The sequence below is a fragment of the Hesperophylax consimilis genome, chromosome 24 (genome assembly GCF_061612785.1).
Source record: "Hesperophylax consimilis isolate HC1 chromosome 24, BYU_Hcon_1.0, whole genome shotgun sequence".
NCBI classification, from domain to species: Eukaryota; Metazoa; Arthropoda; class Insecta; order Trichoptera; family Limnephilidae; genus Hesperophylax; species Hesperophylax consimilis.
Genome location: NC_142859.1, coordinates 3,047,098 through 3,074,009, shown reverse-complemented (window position 1 = coordinate 3,074,009; position 26,912 = coordinate 3,047,098). Strand labels below are relative to the sequence as shown.

Here is a 26,912-nt window from a genome sequence, read left to right as displayed (position 1 = left end):
CTGGCACCTCACGCAGCAGGTGGGCAGGTGCATCCTGGACACACCTCACCCCAAGAACCCGGGCACCCCTGCTAAATCACCAAACACAGCTTACCACTTGGGGTGACCGAACGCAGAGGTGTTATTTATCCAATAAATATTTCCCGGGCGGCGGTTAACAGGTAGTCCAAATAAACCACTGCTGCATTTCGCGTTAACCCACAGGATAAATAAGACAACCGGTAAATGGTTTAAGCAAATCCCTGGGTATAAATACCAAACAGTGAACAGAAATCCTTGGTAATGGGCAGTCGTTCCTCCTGTTTATTCATAGTGAACCGAACAGAATAGGACATAACGAGGTGCCGCGGATTGGAGAGAATATACCAATAATTTTGAACTTAGTTTGAATTTACTTGAATTTGTTTGCGATTTACTGGCTGAATTAATTTAAATGGAACTGAAATTAGAGCAGGTTTCTATAATTTGAAAAGGAAAGAAAAATCTTTCATTGGCAGGTTTTAATATTTTGCTCATATTCTAACTTCAGAACAAAATCAGGAAATAACGAAAATGACTTAAACCATACAGCCGCAAAGCCGTAATTTGGCACATTTTTAGTAATAGTCTATATTATAAAAATCCACGTATTTAAATGAATGCTTGTTTTTGAGGTTTTTTTGTGATATTTATTTATTTATTATTCATTAACGCCCTATCGGGTTTTTAGAGAGTAAATTGACAGTTTATGTATGTAAATGTAACATAATACATGGATTATTATCATAACACAAATAAAAAAAAATAATCAAAATCAAATGGTAATACTAAGATTAACATAAAATTCAAACAAAGTAATATTGTAAATAAAGAAAAGTTTCAAGTAAGTATGTACATTGTACATTCATTTATGCATATAATTATTCATATTTGTTGCAAAACCAGTAAGACTGAAAACAGTAAAATAATTTACTCGTCAGGTAAACAGAAAATAAATATATATAATATACTGATATATATTATAAAAAAAATGTTAAAAAATAATGTCTGTTGTATCTATAGAGAAAAAAAAACAAACTAATAAGTAATAGCAAAATACCAACGCCGTAATTAAAATCGAATTTGAATAATAGTACTTGAAATGGTAAAGTAAATCAAAGTATAATATACATATCAAGTATGACCGTACATGCATACAGTCATAAATTTGCGTACAAAAAAATAAATAACAAATAAACTAAAGAGTATATGAGTTAAACGTTGGAAGGTACAGAAACAAGACCTTTTTTAAGCTAATAAATAAAACAAGTTATTAACTAGCAAATAGGTCGGAAATTAGTTGCCTTTTGAAACTCACAAAATTATTAACACCAAATATATCAATAAGTTCACAGTGTTTGTTTTCAAGGTGATGAATTCTTGGAATTCTTGAATTGGTTAATAACTAGCAAATAGGTCTTAAATTAGTTGCCTTTTGAAATACCAAACATATCAATAAGTTCACAGTAAACACCAAATATATCAATAAGTTTACAGTATTTGTTTGCAAGGTGATGAATTCTTGGAATTGGTGAATACATAGAGTGGTTAGTATTGAGGTTATTGTTACATTTAAAAGTGTATTTGCTTCGACTTTGTCTGGCAGGTATTAGTCTTTTGAACTTGGGATAAAATGGGGGTAGTCGTAGATTCAAATTATGTCGCATAAAAATGATTCTATTTACTATAATTAAATCAGTATACTATGTTTTCTCGTAATCCATATTAGCATACGGCATCGTAATTTAGGGTAGCTGTGCTCAAACTATTATTAATCATCTGAAAAAAGCACAAAAAATTGTAATGCATGTTATTAATAAGCTACCGACAAGATATTCCTCAATTCCACTTTTTATCGAGTATACAGTTTTAAATTCGTCAACTCAATTTAAAATTTATTCTTATACATTTATTGTACAAATACAATAAAAAATATTCTAACAACACAATCACACCACCAGAAATATAACCAAACGACAGTAGAAGGTACCTAAACGTCATACTACATCAACACAAAGACAATTCACCTACCTAGCTCCCGAAACCTTCAATCTTCTCCATGATATCCTAGCAACTAAAACTCAACTCCATACTTTCAAAACACAAATAACTCTATGGATCCTTACATCTGCAATACATTTCAATTACAACTCCCACACATTCTACCCTTTTACCCCCTAATCTCCCTCCACACATCTCACATTCCTCAATGAACTTAATTTATATAAAATATAATAGTTATCAATGTTTAATTAATTATTAACTTATTATTTGACACATAAAATGTTAACTAAATCGGAATTGAACAATTTACTAACTGTAACGTTTTTATGAAAATCTTCAATCTGTAAACATCACCCGCCATAACACAGAGGCATGTCGAGCGCGGCGGTTGAAATAACATTCACAATGCATCGTTCAATATAAATTTTCTTTGGAATAAAAAACAGAAAAAAAACTAATATTTAATTATGTACATACATTTTTCAGTAAAGAGTACATTATTTATCAATACTAATAGATAAGTATTTTGAATATTAAGCCAAAACGTTTTAGTCATGCCCCTTTAGAAAGTGTGAAAAATCTTTAAAACTTTTCCCCTCTAAAAAAATGTGTCACTGTGCAAATGTGCAGGAAAACTTTAAGGCGATGTACTATGTCGTGTAATATTTTTTATTGAGCCGCTATCAATAACAACCCTTACGTAGATGGCGATAAGGTTTAAATTCCCGCTTAACACAAACCGCCTGTTTTGATTTATGCAAGAAAAAAACATGGCCAAAAAGTGCCTTTTATTTTATTTTGTGGATGTTCAGGCATAAATTTTTTTTCGATCATTTTATAAATAACTTAATTTGCCACATTATACAATAAAATCATAAACGAAAATGGGTTCGTAAGTAGGAGATTTTTAACTTTAAAGCAGTTTTCATAGGCCTTATACATTACTTTTTTTCTGGGCTTATAAAAATACTTATCTAAAGAATACTCGATTATTTCAAAGGCCAAGATGTATTCTACACGCAGTATTTAATTAAAGCATCTGAAACATTTCTAGGCGACCAAATTTTCAAACCAAAAATACATGATTTTGCATTAAAACGTATGGCATCGCCTTAATCTAGAATATTTACACTTAGCACACGAGTGCCGCCATAGGGGCGGCAAGCGTGGTATGTCATATTACTTGAGTGCCGCTGCTATGGCGGCTAGAAAATAAAGTCTTTTTTCTTAATATTTTGAATTTATTATTTTTTCAATATAATTTAACTAGAATCATGTTACTACGATTAAATAATTATAAGTTACGGAATTCTATTTTACCAAAACCAATTAAACAAAGAAAAATTAAAGTTTTTTTTATATTTATAAATTTAATTACAATTAAGAGTGCAAAGGGTGCCAAAAATGTATGGGATAAGCGACTACTTTTTATTGACAATTCGTGCGCTTCAAATATAGACATATACAATACTATGTGTGCATGTGGTCAAAATATCAACTTATGAATAACCGAGTTAATTTATAATTCATGTATATTTTTGTATTCAAAACATTGTAGTAAAATTTTTAAACCTATTTTGACAAACCTAATTGCTGTTTTTCTTTTTTGCAGGTTGTTGGAGAAAACGTCCCAGAAGCTATGCAGAGAAAACGAGTGTCTACTTTGCTGACTAAACTTTAATAATTGATATAATTATAACGGATACGTGACGAAATAAATAACAAATGCGAATTAAAACTTGGACTTATTCACCAGCGACTAAAAAATTATATTAGGTTTTGTTTTTAAATGGGTCAACAGAATGTGTATATTTTGCGTACCAATATTACGCTGCTGTAATTACATGCGGACGGAATTACACGTGGAGGAAATTACACAAATAGAGAATTACAAGTAATTATTATATCTACAGGAAACTTAACCTAACCTCACTTTTTTGTGAATGTGGTATATATTTATTACACTGTTAAATTTAAACTATTTACCCTTCACACCTCGGAAGCGCATTATTAGTCAAAAACATCATACTTCATTAGACTCATTAGAGCCTTTGGAGGACAGACCTGACTCAGGCATACATTATGAAAAAAATTCTCAATACGGAGATAAGTGATTTTGTTCGTCGTTGGAAAGATAAATGATTGCCCTTCTCAGATTGTTTCAAATATTTTTCAAAATTGCCTGAGTGTAAGATCACAAATTAACTGGATTTTCGTTTTTAATCATTTTTTTTCAGTAAGTTTAAAAAATAACCTTAAATTAAAAAAAAATAATTTATAAATACCAATATTCATTTCAAATATAAGATAATTTTATCATGTTTCTAAAGTGTTACTTTGTTTAAACATCTTAAAAATTAAGAAATATATATAACATCAAAATATCTTGGTAAAATTCTGAAATTATTACTATTTCAAGTTTAGACAACAGATAAACAACCCTCTTTGACTGGATTATCGACTATATCGATAACTTTCATTGAACTAGTTTATGTTAGGAAGTATATTCAGGTAATAATAGAAATAAATATATTTTTTATTTGTTTTTGGGGTGTTATGCCGTGTTGCGCTAACTCCTTATTTAGCCAACGTTTCCCACAGCATTGCAGTGTCCATCATCAGGGCAGATGTGTTATTTGTCGTCAAAATAACACATCTGCCCTGATGATGGACACTGCAATGCTGTCCGAAACGTTGGCTAAAGAAGGAGTTAGCGCAACACGGCATAATACCCCAAAAACAAATAACAAAAATACTTTTGGCCGTGAAAATCTTATATCATATTAGAAATAAATAGTTTCTTAAACAGTATTTTTTACGACAACTTCGAAAATTATATAGCACATTTAAAATACGCCGGTGTCGAAATTTCATGAGAAATTTCACCAACGTTGAGAAATAAAAGTAAAAGTATTGAAAAGCTTAAAGGGTTAGAAACAGATTTATTTGAAACATGTTAATCTATTAAGTTAAATTATTTCTGTGTAATTTTATCCGCGTATAATTCAATCATCGTGTCATTAAGTCAGTGTTATATCGGTTTGTGAAATACACGCATTCAATACACCTTTTTTAATATAAATATCTACATAAATTTTCACATGGTGATACATATGTTAAACTTTTTTTTCTTTTTATATTTTCAAAGTTCTATTATCAAGAAATAATCGTTTAAGATATTTATTTAATTACGTTACTCTGCTGAAATCAATAATCACGATACAACTTAAACAAAACCTTTTAAATTCTTAAACTCAATACTAACTTCTAAAATAGTAAATTTATTTAAAAAAAATTATACTCCAGAATCAAAAGCAAGATTTTCATACTATAAGGTGGTCTATCAAAGAAAAACAATCACTTTGAAATTATAATATGTCGTTTATTTACGAACGAACTCAATTATAAAAGTGAAAACAGGAAAAAACATATAAAGCAGATTAAAAGCATTATATTTTTTTTTTTTTATTTTTTTTTTTATTCATAGATGTACATATATATTACAATACATTTCAAAATGATCCTTTGTCTGTCCAACTGGGAATGATACCCGTTTCAGGACAGCCAAATTGTATATTCAGTTCATAATATTTTTAACAAGGAAATAGTAAAAAGGTACAGTGAGATATGTTCTATCAAATATTTAAGATGAGAAAGAATACATACATAATTTAAAAATATATACAACAAAGAAAAAATAAGTAAGGTGATCATATGTTTCCAAAATTGCAATAATAACCTCAATAACACGAGTACGTTTAATCACAGTGCCCATAAATATACCAAACCACTCATACAGTGCCAAACTGCCGAAGCGCTGTGGTACGAGTCGAGTACCTATGTACATTAGGTACCTCTCGCTACCTTCCTGTAGTTGCAGGGGTTCGGAACTGTGGATTTTAATATTTTAGATAAGGAGTTAAGTCCTTTTTTTTTTCAAAGAATTACTACATTTAATTACATCGATAATTGCATTCAGAAGACGATCACAATTTTGAAATTCTTTTCAGGTCTTTTTGTAGAACATAACAATTGCATTTTAGAAATTACACAATTATTATTAACAATTGCATAATAGAGTTTCCACATTTTTATATCAATATATGACATATTAGTTCACATTGTATTTATGACTATTTAATTTTTAGTAAGTACCATAAGTAAGTTATAGAAAAAAACCCATTTATAAACCAGAATAAATTTATGACATATGAATATCCAATGTATTTGTATAGAGCATTTCAAGGGAATTTCAAAATTTATATTTGAAATGGCTAGTCGTTATTTTACAAGAATCAAAGAACACTCGTTATATCACAAGGATAATAAAAACAGAGCAAAATATATATATATATATATATATATACATATATATACATATACATATATATACATATACACACACACACATGTGTGTGTGTACATACACACACACATATATGTGTGTGCACATGTAACACACACACACATACATATACACAATAAAATATATAAAACATATATAATATAACATATATAACATATATAAAACAACCATTAAAATTGAACAACCGTAAAGTTTTATTTAATGTTAAATAAAATCAAATCTTAAATTATGACCGAGGGGTATACATTATGAAGCAGCATTATGAGCGAAAAGAAACAAAAACACGGTACACGATCGATTTAAACATTGTTATCACGATTGAAAGGGAGGTTTAGATTAATTAAAATGATTTTGATGCATATTTGGAGTAAACAAATTAGATTATTTTTTTAAATCCGACGATATATTTATGATACGCTTCTCTTTTTATGATACGCTACTCAACGCATGGAAAATGCACAATTCCCTTAACAAAAACCACTTTCTCACAAAGACAATACACATACATCGCACCAAAAATATACAATGCACTAAATAACGACATCAAAAGATCCAGTACACTTACTCACTTTGCAACCGGTGTCCAAAAATGGATATCCGGAAAGGGTCGAAATTTCTTTAAAGAATTTCTTTAAAGACTGTAGGTTATACCACCATTAAATTTTTTTGTTTGTAAAGAACTGTTTATAATTACTATAATATTAATAGCCGAAAATTAAAAAACTTTTTACATAAATTACTTAAAACTGTTTGGCACCACTGTACGGCATACAAGTTCCATGTACCTACTGTGCCACCTTAGCTACCAGCTGAGTAAACCACCGTAACAATAAAAATTGACTCCAGTGTTCAGTGTAATTCGCCGGATTTAAAACATGAATTCTAACTTTGATTTATTTGTACATAATTGCTGCAAAATAATGTACCTACCAATTTAACCAAGCACATATAGATTTCCATAATAAAAATGATCCTTTCTTATTTGCTTACTCTATAGTATTATGTTCAATTTTATATATTTTATAACTACATACTTTTTATATTCTTTTTTATGTATCTATTTTACTTTAGGGAAATCAACAGTTTACAACGTGGTTCATTAATACATATGTAATTTACCTAACTGAGAAACCAAAAACCGACCTCCATAACACGGGCATGTGCCTAGCATGGTGGTCGAAAAATTCCTCAATGCGTGTAACTAATAATTTCATTGAATAAAGAAACAAAAAAAAAATTCCATCGCACGTCGCCACTGGGTACAGCCTAGCGAGTCACGTGATACGCTTTGTCTCCTTCTAGAAACATCTAAAGATGAGACAGGGCGTGTGGCAGTGTGATCAGTGGCGTCGTGTGATAAACAAGTGTTTTTGTTATTTTGGACAGAAAAAAATACATCTACATTTTTAATTTAAAATACGCTTAGGAATCGCAGGTTAAAATACTTCGTATACATGCTGATACACAATAATGAGTAGCGGCGGAGAAAGGAATGTCTGACGAATAAGCGATGTTCAAGTGAATAAATGAAGAAATCGGGGTATATTTATAAAACGTTAAAATAATTATAATACTGGAATCGGTTATGTCTTATGTAGGTGCTTATGAAGCCGATTAAAGCATGCATTTTAAATCTATTAAAAAAAGAGGTGATACACGAATTTTAGATAAAACCAAGTTCAAAATAATTAAGTGGTACGTATCTTTAAAAGGAACGGCTATGAAGACTTTTCCATAAAAAATAATTCTCTGGATTTGAGGAAAAAATACCCAAATAAACCGACTATTTTTTTTAATCAAATATATTGCAAATATCTAGTACGGAAATGTGATATTTTATTTATTTGGTAATTATTTACCTACGACTACCGTTTGAGAAAATATTCCGTACATGTTAGGTTAGGTTGGATTAGGTAGAATTAAATCACAAACCAGTCTATACAAACCTAGCGTAGCCCACAAACTACTTGAAAACTGGGATATAACTCTAAAGGGGACGCGAGCAGGCGTTATTAAAGGGGCAATTTTTTGTAGTAGTAAAAACGGTAGTCGTAGGTAAATATTTACCATTTATTTTTCTTTTAAATTATGATATAAAGGGCATTAAGGTTTTCAAATTTGTATGATTATATAAGCAACTTATAGTTAATTACAAATAATTAAAAAATAATATTGCCTAACCTACTGTGTCAATATAAAAAAATTAAAACATTTTAGAAATAGAAATATAAGTGGAAATTATAATTTATATTCGAAAAATGTCCGTTCCAACAAAATTCAATCGTTAGTAATTTAAATTTACGCTCCTCAAATTTTTTTTATATAATTAATATTTATTTAATATTTCATCATATTTACATAGTAGATAAAGAAAAAAATATTTTTTTAAATAATTATCATTAACTCACAAATAATTGAAAAAATCTTCCGGGAAAAATATCGCACCATTAAATGAAGATATAATATATCTCGACGCCATCTAGTGAGAAATTAAGTATTTAACAATACCTTTCCTACAAACATAAAGTTGGTTGTTTTTAGGAGAAAAATCAAAAAAGCAATAATTGTGGAATGAACAACTAAAATTAATTGATTTATTTGGCGGTTAAAAATAAGCCGACGTAGCACAGTAGTTCCGTGCACCTGACCGACAATCAGAGGGTGCGGGTTCAACTCCTGTCGGCGGCATTTATTTTTTCCCGGAATATATTTTTCAATTTACATTTGTATTTCAGGCTTATAATTATTGTTTAGTATAACTGTTTATTAGTATTTTGGCATCAAATTAAAATTAAAATTTCGGATGAAAAAGGCCGAGCAGCCGTTCCTTTTAATCCAATTTTCATTGCGAATTATTTTTAATCAACTTTAAACAACTTTTTATTACTTTGTACTAAAGATTCAAAAAAAAAACTTTTAAACAGAGAGAGACTTCAATAATAGTCTATAGAGATTAGATATGTTTAGAATGAGCTTTTTGTAAGGACTTTCTTAAATGAAAAGAGGGTCATCTATCGATTAATTAGTTAAGTGATTTAATTAACTTTCATTATAAGCGATAAAATTAATTAAAACAAGTGACTATCTAAAAGTTTAGAGCGGCTGAAAATAGTGTTAACTAAATTAAACACATAAAAAAGTTCTAATGATGTTGAGGTGTCTTTAAAACTTAATTTCAGTGAAACGATAATACAAAATTCCTTAATTAATTATTAAACTTTACACCAAATTTAACTCAAATAATAGCGTTCTTTCAGTTTATTGTTATTATTCTTTTTTTTTTCAGTTTTAATGAAGAGGTCATCCCAAAAGTTTTAAAATAAAAGAAATTTAACAGTCTTCTGATAGTGAATTTTGAAGTGAGGAGCGTATAACTGATTTATAAATTAGTGAAAATATAATATTATGGTGCAGTATTGAAATGAGGGTCGGACTATAAGTTAACAGAGTAGTGAAATATAATGGTGACGTAATGTGCTCCGTGCTCAAGTGCCTAGTGTATGCAGTCTGCATCACCCTACTGAGGAGCGTTCCGACAAATCCAAGTAAGTACCTAAATGTCAAAAACATGTTTTACATATTTTCGTCCAACAGATTTTTTTTTACACTAACCCCTTATGTCCTGTCATCTTTGAGGATGATGTGTGGAGAGTATTTTTAAAGAAATGAAGGACCGGAAGTTCTGGTTAGGAAAAAGGTATAAGGGGTCTATGAATCTAGGGATCAGTAGGTCCAGGAGTGACGGTCTCTATCTGGTGGGCAGGCACTTGATGAACCCGGGCACCCCTGCTAAGTAACTAAAAGTGATTCCTGACATTATTTGTAGTAAAAAACTAAATGAAATTTTTGGACCTGGTGATTTTTTTGACGTTTTTGTCAATTTTTTTCGAATTCAATAATAAATATTCTTTTTTATGTCATCACTGTTAACCCAGCCTAGTAACCGACCAACCCTCACCACTGGATTCCAAAACTTGGTTCTTATTTTTTACTCCAAATAATGTCAAGAATGAATGATTAAAATAAGACAAATACGTCTCTTAACATCCTGTATTTATTGTATAAGTTAGCCAAGTTTTTGATGCATCGCGAATATTTAATAATTTTATTGAAATAACTTTAATTATTATAAATCTAAACGAGACATGAAACAAAACAAGACACAGAAAAATAAAAAGGTAACGGCCTCAACTGGGAATCTAACCCAGGATCTTTGTCTTAACGGGACAACGCCTCTAGGCACTAGGCCATTCGTGCTTAATTATTTTATGTTATTTTGATAGTATTATTATCTTAGTGACTGTACAATGGAGGGTTGTTGTACACGGAAGTGGCGCCCTCTTTTATTTTAGAAAGTAAGCGTTGAAGTTTTTTAAACAGCATATATTATTTAGGTATTAATGGTTATTATTTGGATACAAAAATGATTAGGTACCTATGTGACAAGTAAGACTTTGCACTTATTCTAATAATACCTGTTGCACGTTCAAAGGGGCAAAACTCTACTATCAGGGTTGATCAGGTCATCAAATTGGCGGAAATGGGTTTTTATCTGCTAGTTAACAATATTAACCCAAATATTTGGCTGATGATTACGAAGTTCTCAAGAATATCTTTGTAGCCCAGATAGTGTCTCAGATAAACATATCCGATTTTTGTTTATATCGGACGCCTATTGCCTAACTAACTAACTAATTCTAAAAATTTAAATTAATTTCCAGTATTATTGGAATAATTTTTATTTATTTACTAAACAGGTAAATTGTGTATTATTAACGTAGATCATTATTTTTAAGCCATCTGAAATTTAAAAACTCTTTCAGTCTCTGTATCGTGCAGTAAATCATAAAACCATGTAAAAGCCTGTCAGGGCGTTCATAATTAATAAAATAAAATTATAAACGATAGTTGTGTAAGGAGAACATACTATGCAAATGTGAATGGTATCAGAAGTCGGGGACGTCCGAGGAGGACATGCACGACCAAGTGAATCAGATACTTGAGTCTGGCTAATTTAAGAGTCCGTTAAATTAAGATATTATTATTTTAATGATTATAAATCATGGACGAATCCGGTAGGTAAAAAATATTTTAAACAATAAAAACAAATGAAAATATGAAACAAAAAGTTCAAAAAAATAAAAAGAATTAAATCGCGGCTGATACTCGAACTTACACATTTACTCTATCCACGAGTAACGTCTCTATCAATTGAGCTACAGCGGCTTTTTTAATTTTGCTACTTTAAATAATCTCATACTTTTTTTATATCACAATGAAGCGTTAACTTACAAAATTAATTAAGATTTAATATAAATAAAGAAAACCACGCAAAGAATATTATGTTCCGAAAATAGTAACTTGTTACTTACTGCGCCGTGCTTTTTTCATCTCAATTCGGGGTTGACGACTTGGACATTATTTCTCCCGTCGTTATCGGTTAAATTATCCTATAAAAAGAGAGACTCGTGCTGCTTCAGGAATTAGTACCTTCATCTGAAATTCATGTGTTTTTCTGTGAAAGGATCACGAATAAGTTCGATTATGAAAGTTTTCAGGCCATTTATACCTTACGTGATCAAAATTTATGGTCTCGGCAAGCACAACAGGATGATCTGAAAAATGCTGATAGTTACGTAACGGAAAATATTTATTGAAAATGCATAATATATATGAAAAGGATTTTCCTGAAAGAAACTTGTAAGACGAAGAGATAATGGAAAGCCTAAAATGAAGTATCTGAATGATACTAAAAATAATAATTCTTGTGAAAAATCACCTCGAGGAAGACTGCAGGTATAACGCATAATAAACTGGAGGAAAAAAAAACAGGAAATCGGTTGAGAGGAATATTTCTTTGAGGTGCTCAGAATTTTCTAAGGTCTGTAGGGCTAATGCTTGTGATATTTATTTAGCTAGAAGTAGAGAAAATAATTATATATAAAAAATCGTTGAAACAGATATCATTTCAATCACGAGGAAACACTTCATCAGATCCAGGTAAATTAACAGAAGTGTTTATTTTGATTTACACTTTCAAAACAAATTAATACTAATGAGTTAGATTACATAGTTGCGTCGTGATATAAAAGTTTATGGATATATTTTCTAAACCAAGAAATGAATTAGTAACGGCCAATTTTGACAGCAAAATCAGTAGGTGCTTTACCTTAAAATCTGTAAGAAGATCAAAAACAACTTTGGGAAAAATCAAAAAGGCTGATTTAAAGAAAAATCTACTTGTTTATAAATTGTTTTAATTTACTACAATATTCATTCTGTGATTTATCGATTTTGGAGAAGAATACATTGGAGTACAAAACACCAGAAAATCTTCCCCAATAAAAAAAGATAGTATATAAAATAACAACAATATGATACCTTTTTTCATTCGTCTTATCTTTTCTAGCTTCAGAAAAGATAAATGGCCAGAAGTCGGATATGGGTGTGGCTCACTTCACCCCTGAATGAGTAATATGTTCACAGGTTCTCACTTACCGGAATTCCTTTCTCTAGTTTCTCTCCACCCACAATAATTGTTGAGTGTAGTTAGGAAATACCTATGTTGGAAATGTGGAATTCTGCATAGCAATTAAAGGCAATAACACGAGTAAATAAACACTCTAAAGAGAAACGGTTTCACATGCAAACTGTTAGTTAGTACAAAAAATGCTCAGTGCTGTGTATTCTTGGTTTTGTTGTCTTTACATAAACATTCTTTGGCAGAGATTGCCATAATGTTTATGGATAGTAGTGATGAAGCGATGCCTGGAATAAACAGTGTGGTGTTTGTTGCAGTCTAATTTTGGCTAAATTTTTGATGATTTTCGTGCTTAAATGTTGTTTTAAACTAGTGGAATTTTTTTTTAAGTGAGACTATTAAAACGTCTCCACTATTCCATCCAGTGTAACTGTAGTTTCTCCATTGGGGGTACATATATTTAATATCAACGGTATAAATATGTCATAATCAATAAATATGACAGTTAAATACAAACATAATAACACACTTAACATGGTTGAAAAAATAAAACTTTAATATGGAATTAGAGGATTCAAAGGTACTAAGAGATACAATAACGTACAACACATTTTATAAATCGAGGTAGGTTAAATTAATATTGATTGAAAATATGATAGTATAGCCTAGTGTACCTAGGATCCGCCGTCTCTGCGTATACATTACTAACTTCAAGTTATTTAGGTACAAACGAGTGTTTGAAATTATCAGTCATTTTATTAGTAGATTTAAACAAGTGTTACCGCGAGAATAAGTGAAAATAGAAAAAAAGAGTTATGCATTTAAGAATTTTATTCAATAAAAATAGTTCCCTAAATTAACCTGTCTGGCAAAAAGGGACTTACTTAAGTGTGGAATATGATGCCGATTACAGCGTGGTTCAAGACAGCTGGTGGCAGCAACTCATTTCGGCTTGAAAGGCATCAAATAATCTCATTGTGTGTTCTAGCATCGCTTTTTCAATGTCGTTCCCAATATAGTGCAGGATAGGAAGATGTTTTGATTGATTTAATTTAATCCAGTTTTAAATTAATGACGACGTAATCGAACGGATCCATCGGTCACCAGTCAAGTGGATGCCCACTGCTCTGGGCTGCTGAACAAGGAATGATTACCTTTCAATTTGAACTCTTCCAGTTTTGTGACCCGATCGCAGGTGTGGCAACCGATGCGACACAAAAAATTAACCTAACCAGACCATTTCAAAATGCATAAGTTGTTGCATAGTTAATGCATACTGGAGGTGCCACACACCGAAACCATAGATATAAATGAAGCAGAAGAATCCGCAAACCTTGTTACACATCATTTATGTAAAACACGTTGTAAAGCAAGGGAACGCCGATAAGAGGGAGGTGGGTAAGAGGCATGTTGGAAGGTACTTTGGTGTTCAGATTTGGTTAACAAATACGAATTTCTAAAGCCATTTCAAGTTAAATTTCGATTATCAATTGTGGTCTCTCACGAGAGCGATACTTAAAGAATTCACCACTCTGAAAATTTTTGCAAAAAACACAACAATTTAAATTATATTTCAAATTTAATTTTTGAGTTATTGGAGTTGGAACAGCAATTGATCTAATGTCACCCCGTATTATACAAACCCCCTCCTCTTTGTTTCTCCTCTTACTCGCCTTTATTATAATTTAGGCCGCACAACACCTTGTCGTTTTTAATGGCGTTTCAGCGCGTGATGTTTTTGACAAAAATATATTCCCCGCGCGGCGCAGGCTAAATAATTGACTACTTCTTTCTTGTTCCTCGTCGCTATCTTTCAGAAAGGGGTGCCATAATGTTGGAACGTGAGCGCCAAGATTAAACGCATTTGCATGTGTGCATGACCCTTACGATAGTTCTAAATTTATTGTATTTTTGATTAACTTAACTTAAATCAGCAGTCAAAAATACGTCATGTGAACATTTACTTGTAAACTCTTTCTAGCATTTTTTAAATTATTATCAGAAATTCTTGAAATACCTGAATTTTTTGAAATACCAAATATTTCTTAATTTTTTTTTAAATTCCAAATATATCTTATGATAAACAAATTGTGAAATTCTTGCTATATGTATATGAATATATTTATGTTAAATATATTGATTTTCTGTCATCATCTTATAGTTATACTCTGGGCGTTAAATGAGAGAAAAAAAACTTATTATTACTATTCAATTAACAGATTATTTTTAAACAAGTTCTACCGTATAATTATTATCCGCGTCTGTCTGTGCGCGTAGATCTTCTAAACATGATTTTTTCAGTTGAAATGATTAATGGTTATTAATTACCCTTTAAAGAGCACCCAGTTATTACATTATTTTTATTTGGCTAGGGTCTATTTTATGGTCGTTAAAATAAGTAACAATTTATTTATTTATTAATTTTTAAAAAACATTACATATTACAGTGATCTTTGACTGTCCAACTAGGAGATTAACCTGTTTTAGGACAGTCAGAAATAGGCAGATTTATTAAATGCGATTCTTGTTTTGTCTAGTGTATTGACTTTTACTTAATTACTGCACTTTATAAATAATTTGAAAAGTTTTCTCGGTTGATACAAGAAGTTACTAACTATATATTTTAAATAATATAAACGTAGAGAATAGACTAAAAAAATATTTAATATGATAATTCAAAAATAGCAATATAGTAAAAAATTATAGACATGTGAGTTTATCAAATTGAAATTTTATTTTTTATTTAGATGAAATAAATAAGCTAGAGAATCAAAAATAGATAAAAGAAAGAAAGGTGATTAAAAGAAAATAGAGAATAAAAATAAGCAAAAAAATAAAAATAGGGAATTAAAAAATATGCAAAAAAAAGAAAGAATAAACAAAAAAATTACACAGCACTACTTGTTTTTTTTTTTAAATTGTATTGAATCTATAAATATAAAAATGAATGTTTCTTTGTTTGCTCTGTTCGCTTTTCCATACCATTTATCCGATTTCGATGTTTAAAAGTTTATTTTTATCAGTGCCAGGAACGTTTACAGAGTGTTTGAATGGTATAAAAATTCGAGGACGCTCGAGAAGGACTTATTATGCAAGCATTATCTTTGCACTGGATTGAGGTATGGAGTCGAATTAAAATCTTCTTAACGCAGTTTTTTTACAGTAACCATATAGATTTCATGACACTATATGAAGTGAATGGTAGTAAAAGTCGGGGATGTCCGAAGAAGACATGAATCAAATAATTATTTGTGGTAAAATGAGACGTAAGTAATGAACGAAGAAAGAGGTGAAACGAGAATATATGACTCGAAGAGATGAAAGATGCCCGAGAAAAACATGGCACGATCAAGTGAAACAAATACTTATAACAATACAATAATATTATTTCCATCCTAAAAAAGGACCTAATTGTCATTTATTATAGAAATCAAAACTGCAAAATTTTTTCCCAAAATGAGTCCCCAAAAAACGTCAAGTACACGTCAGCTAGTATAAATAATCACAGTTAAAACAATTTACAAAGATAATTTCTTGATATTCTTGAGGTTCTTAAAATACTTAAAAATTTTGTAAATTTTGAAATTGGAATTGAAAATTATTGTAAATCTTAAAACACTGGACGATCTTAATATGTTTTATTTACTTTTCTCTTTATATTATAACCACTCACAAAACACATAATTACCTGTGACGCACAATGTAGACTGGTACATATATTATAGGAACATACGTATTGCAATAATATACATTGCAAACATTTCGAGTAAATCCATGAATGTTAATTTTCTAACTGACGGGAGATCCGTGCTAATACCTCGCAATTCAAATCTAGCCAATTAACACTAAACTGGCTAAAACCAGGTCACGCTATGCTTTCACCTTAAATAATATTGATGCAAGAATAGCAATACAAAGGAATATTTTAGCTGATATTATTAACGTAACAGAAACGCTATCACAAGTTGAACCTTCAATTTATACTTTAGTATTAAGCAATATGTAGTAGGTATAAATATACCTTTGATGACATTCGTTGATTTCAAGTGCCAATTTCGAGAAGTACTAAAACGTGATACGAAAGGTACTTTCAGAGTGTCGTATGAAAAACCATAAAAATTGATACCTTTAAAGGAAGATCGAAGCTTTTGGTAATGGTTTTATGGGAATTGCGATATTAAAGATTCTCTCAAATTATATAATACATTAGAGTAAAGAAATTACCAAATCAGCTGTTGTCAGTAAGGAATAATTACGAAATTCGCACAAATTTGAACAGTTAACTTTGCGTTAGTGTTCATAACGTATAAAAGAATTGATAATCTGCTCTTTCATAGGTGGCACAAATTTAATAATTTCACTTCATTCAAGAAAAGCATTCATATACAATATTGTATTGGCGATTCAAACTCAAATTGTATTTGCATGCCTTATTTGGAAGATTTGAGTTTTTATATGGACAAAACTACTTATTTATATTCATATTGCATGTGTACGGACCCAAACAAATAATTCGTCTAGTGATTTTAAAGCATTACTTGCAAAAAGTGTATATTATTAATAATTAAATTAACGCTGCCTACGAACGCGTAATAACGATCATAATACATTTAATACATTTTTGGTAATAACCCAAAGAAATATCGATATGAAGTAATGCGTACGATCGATTATTAATATAAGAGTATGGAATGTATCGGGAGCATCTCCTATCCTCCTCCTATTTTCCTCTTCCTCTCCCCTTCCTTTAACACCAAATTAATGTTAAGATATTAAAACTTCATTTCCAATGAACTTTAACATAATAAACTTCTGTGGCTTGACTTCAGTTAACTTGTATATTTATATCTATCATTGTATATTATATAAAAGCTGTTTGTTTCTAACAAAATAAATAATAATAACATTGCATTTATATAGCATAGTTTAGTGTCATTTCACTTCAAGTGCGCTTTACTATAACAAACTTAAAAACGGTAATTTAGTATTAGTGGTCATCTTCTTAAAATTATTCCTTCAGTGTGCCTTAGATTATAATCTACGTCGCGTTTAACCCTAAATGATAAGTAATCGAGACGGCCTTTGTTTCGAGCGGTAAGATTCTCGACTAGCAAACCGGAGGTCGCGGGTTCGAATTCCGACATGCACAAGTAAATTTTATTTTATTAATTTGTGTTATTTCACAATTTACTCAATTTAAAATAATATATAGTATATTTGCGGCACGTTCCATAGCCCTGGTGTAAGACCACCATTCGGAATTGAAACGTTGCTTGAAATGGTTTTAGCCGTGTTTAGTAACCAGATCTGAATAGCCAGGTACTTCTCTCACCTCTCTCTTTCCCCCCACCTTCTTCCCCTTCACAAATTGGGTATTCCATAGTCTCACTGCCTCCATACGGTCGGGAGCAGATGGGACTCTTGTGCGGTTTCAGTTAAAAATAATTATAAGTTAATTTTACGTAATTTTTAGTTGTTTTGTTGAATACATCTTTTTTATCTACATCAGAAGAGAGAATTTTCTTGTTGTTTTAAATTAAGCCATGGCTGGGCTGCCCAAAATCTAAGGAATTCTAGTACCACACTAATTTTGGGAGAACGTGCCTTTTCAGATTTGGACACTTATCATAAAAAGTATTTTCAAATACGTCATCTGGTATCGAGTTTGAATCGCGGTAATTTTCAATCTACTGCTAAAATGGATGCAAATTTATGAAGAGCTAATACATAACAAAATATATTTCATGTGAATTTTTAGGTTGTTGTATTCCAATACCATTTTCGCTCCCCAAAATGACAACAAACTTTATTTAGACATCGGAATTTTTTATGCGAATCTTGAATCTGATACGATACTTGTATATATTATCTTCCTGTTAAGAGAAACCAAACAAAAATACATGTTGAGAGCGCTGTCGATGAAGGTGACAAACGGAAAATAAATTATGAAGAAATCTTTTCACAGAACTTTTTCATAGAACTTATATACATAATAATACGTATGAATGTGTTGCGAAAGTTGAGGATGTGTTTGGTGTTGAAAGTCAATCATGTAATATTTTATAATAGATTTATTACAGCAAGGACTATTTAAATTATATACAAAAAGATTAAATTATTTTGATTAGCGCGTTAAAACGTAGCGCTTAAAATACAGACTGAAAACCTTCCCGCTGTCGCTTATTTAAAGTGCCAATACGATTCGAATTCCACCTAAGAATGTTCCTGAACATTCTAGTTGCTATGGCTACAAACATTGCCACCCGCAACGCTGAGCAACGGCCGAAATTTCCAGAATGTTCTATGACGGCCTAGGTACCTTAGCGCTTGGCACTGTGTACTAAGTAGTACTTGACGCCGTCTGACTTGAGTATTGTCTTACCACAACAAATGTTTCCAATAAAAAAATATACTTTGTATACTACTTTTATTTTCATATCTTTCTAGGGTATTTTAAAGCCAGAATAAGTATAGCAGCTAAAACTACAGTAATGGTCAGCATGACGTGGATAACTTTGCAGGTGGATAGGAAAAGATCTATGAAAAAGATTCCATGCTTTTGTTCGACTTTCATAAGATTTTCAGTTGAATTTCTTCAAACCTAACTAAATGGAAAATCATAATAATAGAAAAACTGTGAAAAATGTTGATTGTAAAATAACACTATACAAAATTCAAATTTTAAATAATAATATATTCAAATAAAGTCCAGATTTTACTTTTTACCACAATAGACACAACGATGACGTCACCGACTGCAAAGTTAAGTATGTCGGTCATTATAAGTAAGTCGATACAAACCAAAATACTAAAATATCAATGTACACGTTTTTTTCTAAATAAATGAGTATTGCTGAAATAAGTTAACGAATGGCTGTTTTTTAGCAATTTAAATATTTTGTTTTTTTCAAGAAACCAATTTGTCTCTCTATTTTTCTGTCTTTCTTTCTGACTCATCAAAACACTTAGTATATATATATCTGCACCTTTCTGGTATGATACACTACGCCAATCATTTGTCTATAAGTTTGTAATATTAGTGCTATTCGTGTTAGGTGATGTCGAAAATTGCTTTTAAAACAAAAGCAGAACATTTACAACAAATAAACATCAATTCTATTAAAATTCGTCCTTTCAAGTTCATAAATCAATCAAATTCGATGCCAAGAAAACAATACTAAAATTTATCCCACAATTTTAAAATAGAACAAAAAAAGATCATATATTTTGCTGTTCAAACATTCCTCTGATTCAATTCACAAATCGAGACGTTTTTCCACTGCTCTTTCTTTTTACAATGCTTCCTTCTGAGGATGAGAAATATATTCAGAAAGCAAGCCTAATTAACCAAATAAATACAATATTTATAAACTGTTATAAAAAGAATTACTCATTGTTTTTGATTTATTACACTATTTTTATTCTTCTTCTTCTTTCGTATGGTGGGGGGTCAGAGGGGGACATCTAGATCTGCGAGCCATTTTAGGGCCTCAGGCGTCGCCATGTGGACCTCATCAATCCCGCCGGGGAATGAATGGAGCGGGCATTCGTTGACCACATGTTCGGTAGTCTGCACCGCACCACATTCACACATCGCCGACTCTTTAAGGCCCCATCTGTGCATCATGTGGGCACAGCGGCTATGGGAGCACCTTAACCTATTGATGGCGGACCAGGTTTTGCGAGGCAGTGAGAACCCAGGCTGTCTCTCGGTGGGGTCCTGTATGAGATGGGCATTTCCCACGTTGGCCGTTTGCCACTCAAGTTTCCACCTATCTTCTGGGGTGAGAGGTAGTCGGAGGAGCCTCTCTCCTTCCGCCCAGAAGGGCTTTCGGGACTTCAAGCGGCATGCCGGGTGGGAGACGACATCTTCGTGTAGAGGTATTGCGCTTTTTTGCAGCGCCTTCTTGTATTCCCTCAGTGTTGCAATTTCTCGCCTGATGTTTGGCGGGGTTATGTTTGCAAGTACGGGGAGCCAAGGGAGAGGAGTAGATTTTAAAGTCCCGCTGATGGTTCGCATTGTGGCATTAAGCTGAACGTCTACCATGGAAGTGTGGGCGCTTCTAGCCCATACTGGAGCACAGTATTCAGCCGTTGAGAAAACCAGGGCAATGGATGCTGTTCTGAGCGTGTTGGCGTCGCATCCCCAGCTAGTTCCAGCTAGCTTATTAACTAAGTTAAGCCTTGTCCTGGTTTTTTTACCCACTGTTTCCATGTGTTGCCGGTAGTTCAAGCTCCTGTCCAAAGTAACTCCGAGATAGCGGGGGTGGGGGTCATGGTAAATATTTTTTCCATCAAACTGAACACAGAGTTTGGCATCCGCTTGTGAATTGCTAAGATGAAAAGCTGTCGCAACTGTTTTCGACCCATTTGGCTTTAGTCGCCAATTGAGGAAATATTCTTCCAAAGCCTTTAGGTCAGAATTGAGGATATCTTCTGCTGCTTTAAGGGTTTTGGCTTGAGCTGTGACGGCGATGTCATCTGCGTAAGCAAATTTTCTGCCTTCAGTGTGAGGGAGGTCTCGAGTGTAGATGTTAAATAGCGATGGGGCCAGCACTGAGCCCTGGGCAAGGCCATTATTGAGGGGTATTTTTTTGCTTTTTCGCCCTCCTAGAAAAACCCTGAAGGTACGGCCAGTTAGCAGTTGCTCAATGAGTCGTACTGTGTTGCCATCCTCTATGGTGTCGTACAGTTTAACAAGGAGGCCTTTGTGCCACACCGTGTCGTAGGCCGCAGAGAGATCAATGAACGCTGCCGCAGTCTTCAGCCGTTTCTGGAAACCAGATTCAATGTGTGTTGTCAGTGCCAACACCTGATCGCAGCAGTTACGGCCTGGTCTGAAGCCAGCTTGCTCTTGTGGGACCACTTTCTCCAAAATTGGAGTAAGTCTGCGGAGCACAACTCGCTCAAGAAGTTTGTACATGGTACTTAAAAGTGAAATTGGCCGGTAGCTGTTCGGATCCTCTGCTGGCTTGTTGGGTTTGAGGATCGCAATAACTTTAGACTTTCTCCAGGTATTTGGTATTTCTCCAGTTTTGAAAATTTCAGTAAATAGTTTTGCGATCCATATTTTTGTCCGTGGTCCAGCATGTTTCAGAAAGTCTGGAAGAACTCCATCACATCCAGCTGCTTTCCCAGCTTTTGTTGAAGTGAGGGCGATATCTACATCGTCAGCTGTAACGGCGACCACAGTGTTGGGGTTCACCGGCCATTTTAGCCGCGCCGCCTTCAGAGATTTTTGGACCTGGTGGTTTATGTTAGACCTTGTTGTCGTTTTTGAACTACGGAGTAGTTGCTGAGCAACAGCATTTGGTGACACTTTGGGCATTGTTTTAGTTGGCTGATCTGCAGCTCCAAGTCGCCTTAGTGTTTGCCATGCTTTTCTGCTCGAGTGCTCGAAATTCATTTCCTCCATTAATTCATTCCACCGTTTCATACGCCCGTCATCCAGAGACTGGAGAAGGTCAGAGGCAGTGTCTGGGTCATTCGTCCTCTCGAATTCGGCTAGAAGCTGTTCACTTTCTGAGCTCCATGTTGGAATATACACTTTTCTGTAGCCTCTAGGTATAAATTTCTTTGCGGCTAGAAATAAAAGGTTTGAAAAACGGTCGTAGGAATTCGGCTTTGGTGGTATGTTATCCACAACCCTGTCAACATATTCCGAGAAGTCTCGCCATTCTGCCTTTCTTAGATTCCATCGCGGCAACGGATTGCTGGAAATACACGGAATCTGTATGCCTATGCTTAGAATGACTGGCCTGTGTTGGCTATGTGGGAAACTGTTCAATATAGTTCTCGAAGCCCTCATAGGTTTTCCGTCCGGCGCTGTAGAGACAAAACACAAGTCTGGCGTATATTCACGTCGCCATCGCGCAGAGAAAAATGTTCCCTTTTGCTTAGCATCGTAAATAAGTTGGCAATCCTGTGCTGACGCCCAATCCGTGATCTGCTCTCCAGCTTTATCGGTCGTCGAGTAGCCCCATAGGAAGTGGTGGCTGTTGAAATCTCCCACATACACCGCCGGGTGATTGTATGCAGGAAGAGCTGGTGACTGCCATAGTTCATTGGGAGGTTTGTAGATATTAAATACAGCGAGTTTTCCAACCTGAATTCCGATCGTGTGATATCCATCAGTGATTTTTCGGGTGATATTCTGCAACTCCGGCTTGATGTAGGTTGCAAGCCCATGTTTTGGGTGTCCCCGCACTGCCGCTAGAAGGTAGCCGGGAATATCCAAGCGTGGTGAGTCGGTTTCTACGATATGAGTTTCCTGGAGTAGCAAAATATCGATATTTCTGTCAGTGAGTATTTTTAATAAAAAATCCACCTTTGATCGAGAGGTTCCCTCAATATTCAGGGACAATATTTTTAATTGTTCCCCGATATTTTTTGACTCCCCTTGGCCGGGAGACCTATCGGTCTTCGGCCCCTTAAATAGCGGCATAGTTTGTAGTTGGAGGCCCACTTAATTTGGTATCCGCTTCACTCACTGCACTACCTGCACGCGCGGTAACAATAACTTGCCGGTGGCATCGCGAACATCGCGGCGGACACAACCGTTGCGTGCGGTAGTTGGCACACTATTTTTATTGAAGGTGTATTAAACTAGTTAAGTTAATTCAATAAAGAAGTTTATCCGAATATTTTACCGAATGAGGACAATTTTTTCAAATTCGAAGCATATCATCTCCAGATTATTTATAAGAATACTGGATAAAAATCTCAACTGCTTGGAACCAGTGGGACTAAGACACAAACTTCTTTAAAAAAGAATGGTCTCCGTGATAGTTTTAGTGATGGTTTCCGATGTTGAATCGTCCTCGTGCGCAATCAAATTTTATTGATTAATTTGTGTTATTTCACAATTTATTAATTAAAAACAACGTATGTAATATGTTTGCGGCATATTACTGAGTGGTAGATGGTTGATACTTTTAGTATCACCCTGGTGAAAGACAACCATTCATAATCGAAACGTTTATTGAATTTTCATTTAACCGTGTTTGGTTACCAGATCTTTTTCTCTTTCCCACCTCATCTTCTCCCCACTAATACAGCCTCACAACATACCTCAATGGAATTCCATAGCAGGGAGCAGTTGGGACTCTTGTGCTGTACTCACGTAAAAAAACCCCATTGGTTTTTGGTAATTAGAAATTTCATGTGATTGCCAAACTCGTGGGTATTTTCCATTTCTTATTTCACGTCAGAATTATTTCAATTAAATGCTCGTACAAAATATACAGAATACATTCATTCACCTGTATACAATATACATTCACATAACATTGAAAGAATACAGCATAATTTAGTTTAATAATTAATTATAAATAATATTATTATTAATTATATTTTTAGTTGACACATTAATTATTAACTAATTATTTATCATATTAGTAACAAAATAAAATTTTAAAATGTGTATATTATAGCCTCGTACATTTACATTTAAACTACTTGATTTTTCACTTCAAACCTAGAACATCCACAAAAAAAATTATATGTGAAAACATTAAGAACATTATGTGAATATAATTCATGTCTCCTTATATACAAAATAAATAATAAACTCATAAATACAAATAAAGAATTCATTAAAACGTTCCAAGTACACACACTTTACACAGCAACACGATAAAATAAATTTAATTACCGCACATACTCACTATGGCAGCGTACCTATATAATCGCCTTTCAGACAAAATTATAAATGAAAAAAGTGTAGATACATTTAAAAAAAAATTTTCACTAACAATACAATGAAAATTAATAATATTATTGTAGAAATATTTTTTAAATAAGATTATTTAAAAAAAGCTGTAAAAACCAAAAGTCCTATTCTTAATAATCAATTAGATATATCAAGTAGTCCAATATTAAGTTTGTTTCCAATAAACCACTAAAAAATGTCCAAGTTTTCCTTATCACCATGTCAGTTGATGCTTTGTTTCTCCATATATATTATTATAATCCATTAGTCTACATAATTATCTTTCGGTTTTTCCCATGTCTTTTGTACTTGTGTAAATGTATTGTATGATTTCTCTGTGTTTGTTATATTTATATCATGTTGTCTCCCTCAAAATTTTTTTTAAATATAAGCTCACACTCTGTACTTCTTGTCTAGTAATAATTTGTACCCTGAAGATGCTTGAGTAAAGCGAAACCGGTCGGTTATAAAAATTATTAAAAACTCGTGGTTTTTAAAACAAAAAGTATATTATTTTATTTTATTAAAATTAATAATATTTTTATGTAATGTATTTAGGTGTAATGTATTAGTTATTTCTAGTTAAATAAGTGAAAATGTAATTTTCTTTTATATAAAATAAAAACTTTAAAAAAAAAATAAGTCAATTTTCATAATCCTGACGAAGAAGCCATTGGCTTTGAAACATGTAGATTATTATTAATTAAATTTTGTTTATGGAAAGTATTTCATTTTCATATAATTAAAATGACGCCACAAAGTAATGTTGCGACTATTGAAGAAGTTATATTTATATATATTCTTAATAATAATTATATTAATAATACGACACTTTTATATGTAGTTTACACTGTACCTGGTAAGAAGTACCATTTCCTTCCAGTGAAATTTTCATCATAGTAAGTCCCTTGGTAGTTAGCAGTTTCCCTGGTAGTGTGGGGAAAGCAACGTTAGCGGAAAGAATGCTGTCTTCCCTTTTCAAAGTGACATTTTGTATAAGTTTATCACATCACGTAGCCAAAACAATAAATAAAATGTCTTCATAAATCTTGTACAGCGCTAGTGATACTCACAACCAAATAGTGAAGGGCCAAGATAGAAACTAGATAAGTCTGAAAATAAGAACATTTTAGCGGTGATGTCTTATTGCTTGTAGTGTTTACATTTACTACGTATTGGGTACCGTCGCCCCAGGAACAATTTACTGAATATCCAACCCCACCTTTGTCATGGGTTACATCAAGAGGTTTGCTATGATTGGTGAGTTAGCAGGGTGGCCGAGCTTTTGGACGAGGTTTGTGTTCAAGTATTTAGGTTAAGATCAGGAGAAGCCAGTTGATGGAGACCCTTTGACCTCTCCAGCAGGACTCTCTCCACTTATCGTCTTACACCTCAGTAGGGGGGGTGGATTCACACGTCCGCGACCCCCAGATTCCTACATAACCCTGATGCCTTTATCCTTCGCAAAACTTATTTTCCTTAATGTCTTTAAAAATACCCTCCACACAGCATCACACGAAAGAGACATTGGGAAATTCATTTCTTTAGGATTGTGTGGAGATAATGATAAAAAATAAATCAATAAAAAAATTAAGCAGTATAGGCGAGCCATGCGCACGGTATGGCACGATTAAGCGAATCAAATGCTACATTAATTTTAACAAATGTCAAAAACTACTTTAAAATACGAAGAAACTTTTTATAAGACGATTTGTGAATGTGAACGTAAATAAAGGATTGTCTGTTAGGATATATTTTAGTGGCATTTCATAATACCTGCCTATCTCTGCGGTGAAATGGAGTGAAGGCTAACCAATTCAGTCACTAACGATTTTATCACACAAACGCCTCAGGGATTTTTACTCACTGCGCTCTGTCTCACAAACGTATATCGGAATATTTTGATTTGTCGATTTACTAAAAAACACTCATTCAAAAAATGTATTAATTAATCTATGCCTTATTCGGAATCCCTTATAAAATTCCTCATAGGCTGCCATGAATATTCGATCCAGAATTTTGAACAGTCGCTAGTCGTTGCCACGAACGATAATTGTTTGTCGTAACAACCAATGGCAAACATTAATTTACTATGCACGCTCTCGAATTCGTTTCACAATATCTCGACTTCCTTTGAAACGCAAGCTTAACAGCCATTTGGTTAGTACAAACATATTAAAAGGTTATAATAAATTAATATATCGCCAGTTCTCAGTGACCGACTGAAACTAGTTTCAGTATTTAGAAATGTAGTTTCAGCTGTGCCAATTTAATGATCTACTGCACTAACTTGTATTATCTTTGTATATACTTAATATTTTTCTGGTAGAGAT

At 32.7% G+C, this 26,912-nt stretch overlaps 1 protein-coding gene across 1 annotated transcript in view; it reads left to right on the top strand.

The window, feature by feature from the left end:
- Positions 1–9,678: 9,678 nt before the first annotated feature.
- The window catches only part of LOC149411814 (opioid-binding protein/cell adhesion molecule-like), a 159,458-nt gene continuing 142,224 nt past the window's right edge, over positions 9,679–26,912 (top strand). Inside the window, exon 1 of the mRNA XM_089646247.1 lies at positions 9,679–9,933. Within this exon, the coding sequence (XP_089502373.1) occupies positions 9,861–9,933 (73 nt within the window). The 5' untranslated portion in view covers positions 9,679–9,860. The remainder of the gene's footprint in view (positions 9,934–26,912) is intronic.